The sequence below is a fragment of the Solanum pennellii genome, chromosome 8 (assembly GCF_001406875.1).
Source record: "Solanum pennellii chromosome 8, SPENNV200".
In the NCBI taxonomy this organism is placed as follows: Eukaryota; Viridiplantae; Streptophyta; class Magnoliopsida; order Solanales; family Solanaceae; genus Solanum; species Solanum pennellii.
The window spans coordinates 2,632,654-2,642,714 of record NC_028644.1 but is presented as its reverse complement, the minus strand read 5'-3'; the positions used below and the strand labels follow the sequence as shown (position 1 = coordinate 2,642,714).

The 10,061-nt window shown below is 27.8% G+C and overlaps 1 protein-coding gene across 2 annotated transcripts; it reads left to right on the top strand.

Moving 5' to 3' along the window:
- Positions 1–3,578: 3,578 nt before the first annotated feature.
- LOC107027407 (cytochrome P450 87A3-like) lies at positions 3,579–7,942 on the top strand. Of its 2 annotated transcripts, none has more exons than XM_015228580.2 (9): positions 3,579–3,780; positions 4,360–4,681; positions 5,241–5,390; positions 5,904–6,155; positions 6,726–6,815; positions 6,889–6,967; positions 7,111–7,217; positions 7,599–7,726; positions 7,849–7,942. In XM_015228580.2, exons 1-9 carry the CDS (start codon positions 3,587–3,589, stop codon positions 7,940–7,942), a joined length of 1,416 nt encoding a protein of 471 aa, XP_015084066.1. In that variant the 5' UTR covers positions 3,579–3,586. The 2 variants fall into 2 exon arrangements, with proteins under 2 accessions (XP_015084066.1, XP_027774675.1); XM_027918874.1 differs by having other exon boundaries at positions 7,093–7,217.
- Positions 7,943–10,061: the final 2,119 nt, after the last annotated feature.

Genomic DNA, 10,061 nt, shown 5'->3' with positions numbered 1-10,061 from the left:
TTATTTTGTTAAGTTCATGTTTAGATAATGATGAAAATCTCTTCCTCCTCTGTTTACTTTCTTTTCTCGTTTTGTCTTTATTTATTATTTAATAATTATATTTTATCGTTTATACTTTTTTTTGTTATTCGAAAAGAATGGCATACTTTTCTTTTAGTATGTTTCGAAAAGAATGATTTGTTTTCTTTTTTATAATAATTTAATTTTAACTTTTTACGTGATATTTAATATCACAAAATTAAAATACATTTTTATATATTAGATATAAGTTTAATTTAGAAATACAAAATTAAGAAACCTTTTAATATCCTACTCTTTTTTTTTTAGGATTATTCTTCAAATATGTTTTATGTGTGATGATATCATATAATAACCAAAATTATATAATCCAAATATTATACATATTTAATAAGATGTATAATTAATGTAACAACCTTCCAAAAGGAGTTAAAATAGTAGTTGAAGATTGCTAGAGTGATTTGACGATTTATTGAACATAAACTCATCATTATTTTGATTATATAACTAAAGATCAATAGAGTGATTCAACGAATTATTAAATATAAACTTATTAATTTTATTATAATTGATATTCATCCAAGTATAAAATATCATTTAAATAACCTAATATTATCGACTCTTAATTTTAAAATGGTTTTTTTTTTGGTTTATTTTAGGTGTTTTCCACATGGTAGTTGACGGCAAAGCTAACAGAAGTCAACGGGTGTACATGGCAGGTATTTTTATGATATTTTGATTATCTATATGATAATAATTTGTATTTATGCTTTTCTTTCAATTTATATCGCACAATAAAATTTAAAAAATCAATTTAATTTTTATTTTTTTAAAAAAATTATACTTAAAATTTTATTTGTTACGTATATTTTTGAGTAATGTATGTTACTCTTCTATCCTAATTTATGTGGTTTTAATAAAATTTAAAGTATGTAATAATGAAAATATTCGTTGATTTGTTTGTCTAAAAGAGAAAAGGTACAATTATAAAACACCGACATATAAAAGTCTTTAAAGAATAAAAGCTTATCAAATATCAGAAATACCCTTATTATATAAGCAGGCATGTTGACGAACTATAGGTCTAGAATGAAATCTAATTCTTAAAAAGAATACTCTTTTTAAAGTGAAAAATAATCAATTATATAAATTTTTTGCTTTTTTTAATTTTGTCTGTCTCAAAAAAATATATATATTTTTATATTAAAAATATTTAACTTTAAACTTCTTAATATAATTCTTGAATAATTGTAGTCATTGTAGACATGTACATTTTCACCCTCTTAAAAGTGTTTATAACTTGTTAGCGTTTTCTTTAAAGTCCAATTTTGAATATTTCGTTTCATTTTTAGTAGATTTTAATTTTAAAAATTGAAAACCACAAAATAGTTATATTTTCAACTTGCTAGAAAAACAGAAAAATTATAAAAAGTATATTCTTTGAAAATTCCTTTTGTACATTTAAAATTTATTTAGTATTTTTTTATTGTTGGTTACTTATATGTATGGCGATAACATGTTGTCTCATAGTAAATTTATCTCAATCTCTATTAAAAACATATCTCATTTAAGAAGAGATTATTGTATTTTTTTTCTTTACAAAAATTTCAATCTTGTCCTAATTCGTATGGACATCTTGATAAAAAAATACTTAAAAATAAATATCGCACTGAATCTAGACCTAATCGATAAAAAAATATCTATAATTTTAGGTGTAGTGTCATCGCAAAATTTTATTTTGATGTTTCAATCCTGACAAAGTTGTAGACGTATAAGCTTGTAATAAACTTTTAGCTCCTTTCTTTGAATTTCAAGTAAATAAGACCATATTGTTTTTTTCTTTTGATCATATCAAGATAACTGACTAAGATGATGACATTTTGAACATTTTCACTAAATCGAAAAGATAAACATCTACTTCTTGTTTTATTTGAAGAATATTTGCTATATATATGTCCATTTTCTAATCTATTACTATCTTTAGATATATTTGGATTTAGCTTAGTTTTTTTGATAAAATTATAGTTACGCGTCTTGACTTAAATACAGACGAGTAGGCTTACGCAAGTCAAGATAGTAGTTATGTGTCTTGACCGAGTATTTCTTTTTGTTCATTTTTAGTTGTTATATTTTGATTTCGCACATTTATTATGAAAATAATTAATGATATAAGTGTTTATTATATTAAATTATTCCCTATTAAATGAAGTCTTAGAAAATGATTTGGAAAATATAAGTATGTAATGTTGAAGGTAAAAAATAGAAAAGAATTATTGTCATTTCTTGATATGTCAAAAGTGATGAGTAAAATGAAAATCTATTGAAATAAGTGAGCAAATGGACTACGTTGAAGATGAGATTGGAGCTACTAATAAATGTTCAACATTTTAAAAGCAAATCATAGGTAATTAACAATTTGGCAAAGTCAGAATTAAAAGTTAGCGATTTTAAATTGGGCAACTTTCATATATAGCAAATAAAAAATTCATATTTGTATGCTATAGTAAAATTTGCATAATTGCGCTCCTTAGCAAATATAGAAACTGTATAATTCGCTATACATATACAGTTGAAGCGAATTGTATAAAACGAAGTGTATAAAACAAGAAAGACAAAGACACTTGGGCAGAGAATTGTATAAACGAAGTGTATAAAACGAATTGTATGATTATAAGTGTATAGGACGATTATATACAATTTGAATTTGTATAAAATGAGAAAGAGAAAGATAAAAGAGACTTGGACAACGAATATACAATTGAATCGAATTGTATAAAACGAGAAAGAGAGAAATTAGATACAATTTGAATTTGTATAAAACGAGAAAGAGAGAAAGGCAAAAGAAACTGGGTAGGGGAGTATTTTTATTATATAATTATAAGTGTATAGGACGAAAATATATGTACTTACATGTGTATATACAATTTTCTCACGCTTTATACAAATAGAAACGTAATTTATACATTTCGCTTCTGTTCGTATAAGTGAGAAAGGCAAGGGCTGCGAGCGAGATCTGGAAGAGGGGAGAAAGGGGAACAAAAATATATGTATTTATACAATTTTCTCTGCTTTATACAAATAGAAACAGTTTTATACACTTGTATTTGTATAAAAAGTGAGGAAGCGAGCGAGAGATTGGAGCGAGAATGGGAGAGTGGCGAGCAAGATTTTTGAGAGAGAGGCGACTGGCAAATTTTGACAAACGTTTGCTATGGAGCACAATTAAATCAAACCTAGCTACTCCATTTATTTTAGGTTATTTGTTTGCTATTATATACAATTATCCCTTTTAAATTTCCTTTTAAAAAAAGAGAGGCGGGTTCAAACACACAAATCTAGTGAAAAATATTTTTGTGGTCTCTTCCAGTCTTCTTTGCCACTAAACCGTCAATCAATTTTGTTAAGAGTTCAAAAGTTAACTAATAAAAGTTATTACGTACGTTCAAACCCACGAACCCCGACTTTTATTCAATTGCCTATTTATAGTCCCCATGATTTCCTAAAATTATAAACCACCACATTTCCTTCTCTTTAATCTACTACATACTCAATATATATTATCAAGAAAATGTTGTCACTTGGTATTTATATTATTGGATCTTTAGTAGTTATAATTATTTTACATTATTGGAGGAACCCTAAAAGCAATGGAAAACTCCCACCAGGTTCAATGGGTTGGCCATTACTTGGTGAGACTATTCCATTCTTTGCACCAAATACATCATTGGATATTTCTCCTTTTGTGAAGGAGAGGATGCAAAGGTAATTAACTAATTTAAAGTTTTTTACCCTGCGTTTTAATTTGTTTGTCACGTTTTAACTTGACGTAATGTTTAAAAAAGTAAAATGAACTTTGAAATCTTATGATCTCGAATGTCTTTTAATTTTGTCATCTTAAAAATGTCATGTAGAAAGTTGAAGTTAAATAGCAGTAAAGAAAATAAAAAAAAATACATTCTTTTAGAAAAATACGACAAACAAATTGAAAGGAGGAGAGTATTATTATTATTATTATTGTCAGAAATTTTTGTATAAATCAATTATATATATTAATATTTTACTATAATGATCAAATAGAACTAAATATACGTTTCACATTCAGGGGCGGAGCTAGTAAGCACCCAACAGTTTTTTCATTCACACCCTCTTGGCAAAAAAATATTCAATTTATACATGGTTAAAACTATTTATTATATATATATAGTAGATATTAAACCTTCTTTGACTTCAGTACTTCTTCATATATTTTGAAACTCCTTAATGAAAATTCTGACTTACGCCATTATTCACACCCCATTGATCTCTCGGCTTAAAACTCACAATATCTAAATTCTGAATCAGGTATGGGCCGATATTTCGAACTAGTTTGGTGGGACATCCAATCATAGTATCCACAGACCCTGATTTTAATTACTTCATCTTCCAACAAGAGGGAAAATTGTTTCAAAGTTGGTATCCACATACTTTTGCTGAGATTATGGGAAGGCAAAATGTTGGATCTTTACATGGTTTTATGTACAAATACTTAAAAAATATGGTGCTAAATCTTTTTGGCCCTGAAAGTTTGAGAAAAATGCTGCCTGAAGTTGAAAAAACTACAAGTAATAACTTGAAGAGATGGTCAAAACAAAAGAGTGTTGAGATGAAGGAAGCAACAGCCAAGGTAAGTAGTCTAAATTCAAGGGTTAATTTCACGTATAGTCACTCGACTTTCATGTATTTCGTTACGTTAAAATAAATTAACGGAAGACTTCTTTCAAGAAAAATCTTGATTATAAATAGAGTTAATGGTATACAACACATCTAAACTATTGTATTTTTGTGAGTTTCGTATTTTTCGTTTCCTAAGGTACCTAAATTATTACTCCTTTTTATATTAAAACACACCTTGATATTGAGTTGACCTTCACACGTATATTGTTGATTATTTTAAATATTTAACTAACTTAGCACCGATGCATATTTTAATAATATAAAGGGAGTAATAGTTTAAACATATGTATATATATATATATATATAAAACTATGATATATATCTCATGATTAGATACGACAAAATAATCATCAAAGTTTGATGAAATGAACCCTCTAAATTCCCCATTTAATTAGTTCACAATATAAGATTTATCATTTATGAGTTTTGATTTTTTATTATTTTTTTTAAAGAAAAAAATATGAATTCAAAGCATGATATTTATTTTTTTAATTTTTTTTTTTTGCAGATGATATTTGATATAACTGGAAAGAAACTTATAAGCTATGATTCTGAAAATTCTACAGAGAATGTGTGTGAAAATTTTGTAGCCTTTATAAAGGGATTAATTTCTTTCCCTATATATTTTCCTGGAACTGCCTATTACAAGTGCTTACAGGTATTTATAATTTAATAATTTCTATATGCTCTACTAATAGCATAATAATTATTGGTAAGTATTAATTAATATAATGCATATGACACCAATATTAAAATCAAAATCTATTAAATATAACACAAAGATTAATAAAAATATTATTCTCCCTAAATTAAATGATTACATGTCTCTATAATAATCGGCGGCGGAGTCCGGATTTTTAATAAGCAGATTCAAAATCTAAAATGTAAACATACGAACTAGTGGAAGGGGGTTCAACATCTATTATATATAACTAAAAAAAAATTTAACCATTCATGAATATTTTCGATTGAGGAGGTTCAGATGAACCCCTAACTATATGCTGCAACCATTCTCTAAAATATCGTTTCACTATAATAATCAAGTTTTCTTTATATTATGTTATACTCCTGTTCTCTATATTATCATTTTACTATAATATTATCGTTATAACGATGTTTGATTAAATTTATACGAGTCGTGATTGGACTAACTCTAGAAGGTGTTCATTAGGGAAGAAAGAAGATAATGAAGATGCTCAAGAGAATGTTAGAGGAAAGGAAATCACAACCAAGAAAGGAACAAAGTGACTTTTTTGATTATGTATCAGAAGAACTTCAAAGTAAAGACACAATTCTCACTGAGGCAATAGCTTTGGATTTGATGTTTGTGTTGCTCTTTGTTAGCTTTGAGACAACCTCTTGGGCTATAACTTTGGCTATTAAATTTCTTCATCAACATCCTCAAGCTTTGAAAGAATTAAAAGTAAGTGACACTCATCTTCTTGATTAATTGAAAAACATATATGTGTATTTTTTTTTAGGGAAAATGCATAAGTATTTTCAATCTATGTCAGAAATTTCAAAGACACAATCATACTTTATTAAGATTCTATTACCCTCTTAACTTTGACACTATCTTTTGGGCCTAGCGCATGCTAACAAACTTTCAAACGACCAGGTTGATAGTGTCACGTAGGTAGAAAAGGGGTACAAAACTATTTATAAAATAAGTTCAGGGGGTAATAGGACCTTAGTATGGTATAAGTGTATATCTGAAATTTCGGACATAGATTGGGACGGTACTTATGCATTTTTCCTATTTTTAAAAAAGATTCTATGTGTGAATTCAAACAAAAATTTAAATCAGTTAACGCTCACGCTCTTAGTCAGAATCATGTCACATAAAGTGGGACAAAGGAAATATTTATCTGCCTATGAAGCATTATTTTTTTCTTATGCGGCCAATCAAATATTGTATTATTTTATAAAAAAAAATTTATTCTGAGATTATTTACTCCAAATTAAATACCACAATATATCTAAATACATTTAGGAGGAACATGAGGCAATAATAAGAAGAAGGGAAAATGCATCTTATGGACTTACATGGCAAGAATATAAATCAATGAAGTTCACATTTCAGGTATATTTAATCTATTATTGTAAATATTTTTTATTTATTTATATTTTATTTAAATATATACTTGAAAATGCAGTTTATCAATGAAACAGTCAGACTAGCAAATATTGCTCCTGCAATTTTCAGGAAAACACTCAAAGAAATCAATTTCAAAGGTATTTTCGTATCATAATATTTCATAAATTATGCTACGTACTTTTTTATTCATATTTTATTCTTTATTTTCTTACAATTATTCGATAAAGTTATTTTTTTTAATTATGTCTTTATATAAAAAAAAAAATCATTCGTGATTCAGGATATACCATTCCAGCTGGTTGGGCAATTATGGTGTATTCTCAAGCTGTGCACTTAAATCCTCACAAATACGAAAATCCACTTCAATTCAATCCATGGAGATGGGAGGTGAGTTCTTTGTCGAATTATATTATAATTGGGATAAGACACAAGTACCCCTTACGCTATGATCGAAATCTCAGAGACACACCTTAATTAATCGAAGGTTCTATTACCCCCTAAACTCATTTTTTGTGTAATTTTATACATCTTTTGATTTACGTGGCACACTACGTGTCTCCACTTAAGTGAGGCGCGTGGGAGACGTTTGGAGGCCACGTAAGCCAAAAAGATGTACAAAATTAGAAAGAAAATATGTTTAGGGAGGTAATAGGACCTTAGTTTAGTTAAGGTGTGTCTTTGAAATTTCGATCATAGTCTAGGGGATACTAGTGTATTATCCCTATTATAATTTCATTTTTTTCTCAAATTTGTTGAAATTGCTTATAGGGAATAGAGCTAAATGGAGCAACTAGAAATTTTATGGCATTTGGAGGTGGCATAAGATATTGTATTGGAGCAGACTTTGCTAAAGTGCAAATGGCTGTGTTTCTCCATTGCCTTGTCACTAAGTACAAGTAAGTGATACAAAATATATACATTGATTAAAGGAATTTACATAAAAATATGCCCAATATGAAGAGGCGTGATACGCTCATTATATACACATCTTTAATTTAAAAATCGTCACTATCATTAGGTGGGAAACAATCAAAGGAGGAGATATAGTACGATCTCCAGGCTTACAATGTCCAAATGGTTACCATATAAAAATCTATGAAAAATATGACTAAGGTATGTATAAAGGTGAGTTCAGAATTTGAATTTAATGAGTTTTTGCAGGAATTTTAAGTTATATTAATATATGATAATAATAATAATAATTAAGTTCATATGAGTTAAATGACTCTAAATATTTTGTGTATTTCTTAATTTATATACAGGATCTGATCAAAAACTATTGAACTCGTGAACTCAAGAATGAATGTATAAATCGGTCTCGGGGTGTGTGCATATAAAACCTTTAGTATAAGTGCATGTTTTCAAGTTATTGTTATGGATGATTTATAGTTTCAGTATGAATAATGTATTTAAAATGCATGTCGATCTAGAGGACACTATCGATGAACACCTATAAAATTCCTTAGATAATATGTTATGTAATTAGATGGGAGTTTCTCTAATCATATGAATATGAATGCAATTTTGTAGTTTCCTAGCTCTTCGATGTTTTTTGTTCATCTTATGATATTATGAAAGTCCACCTAATATTCGAACTGCTATAATAATATCATCCAATGGCGATATTAGAAAGTGTTTTATATATATATTTTTATCTGGTTTTGACTTCATATGATGTTTAACAAAGTAAAGAGAATTTTTGAATCTTATAATTTTAAATTAATTAAAGACATAATGAGTCAAAATGTCATTTAATCTTATGTATTTAACATATCAGGTAGAAAGTTAGAATTAAATTGTTAAAACAGTTATTTTATTGTATTGTATTGTATTGCATTGTAGTGACCTATTTGCATACATATCTTGGACCGACCGAATGGTCGGGATCATGACAAGTACCCTCTCAAACTATACGTACAAATTTAAGTAGCAACACACAAAAATTAATGTAATGTCCCTTTTTTGTAATTTGTTTTTAATTGTGAAATAATCATACCCTTCCTCTCAGCTATTTCATGCTTAGCTTGGGCAGCGAAATGGCTAGTGTGGTCCCCGATGTAATCCAGCGTGTTTTTGATGATTTTATCCCTTTTGAGTTGAGAATATTTGATATGATTGGTTTTGATCAATATTATGAGTTTCGAGCATTGTATGGGGATTTCGTCAAATTTATTGAGTCTAAAACGTCAAGCTTGCTCTAGTAAAAAGGTGGTCGGTTAGAGTCCCAAGACCTTAGATTTGGATTTGGATATATAGGGGAAAAAAAGTTTAATTTTTTGCCTAATATTGATTTTGAGGGGTATTTCGGTCATAACCATCTTTAAAAAAAAATCTGACAATTTCATTAGTTCCAAAACATAACCATCTTTACACTATTGATTCATGTTTATAGGATCCCGAATAAGTTTCAAGGTTGGAAAAACAGACTTTTAGCGATAAAAATGAATTTTAGTGACGAAATTGTTGAGTTAAATATCTATTCGAATTCATTTCGTATTTAACATTTGGGAGCTAGAAAAGTGGGTTTGAGATGTTTTTTAATGAGTTTTTCTTTCTATATCATTAGGTATGTGTTTCTAACCTTATTTTACTCTTTTCTTGAGAATATCCGTTTCATATTTCATAATTCTATCAATTAAGTTGAGATTTTAAGTACTAAAGTAGAGAAACAAAAAGTTATTGATTTGAAGGTCGATTTGAATGGATAATCATTGATTTTTAGAATTTAAGGTCCTTGTATTGTGGGTAAACTGATTTTGGCAATGTTTTTTCCAAATTACTCATTTTTTACCGCATTTCAAGGTTTTGTTTCTTTTTTTTTTCAAAGTTGGAAAAATAGTAAATTCTTGATTTAGAGCTCGTTTCTTGCTTGTTTTAAATGGGGTTTTCAACCACGAACTCCTTTTGACTTGTAAAACTTTATTTTCAACTAAAAATATGATTTTACTCTTTTAATTTTTGAAGTGATTTTTAAATCATTTTCCCCGATTTCAAATTCTATCAATATGGGTATCATAATTTGATTCCTTTATATGAATTATTTTCATTCTTGATAGTTGAGAATCATTTTGGTTAGCATGTGGTTAAGGATTTGTTCCGATAAAGTTGTTCGTGTGAAGTTTTGGCCTTGAGGTAGATTTGACATATCTTTCTCCTAGATTGGAATTGGGTAATTGATCATTCTTATGTCTTAGGCTATGAGGTGAAATCATAGCATGATTTTTGGGTTGT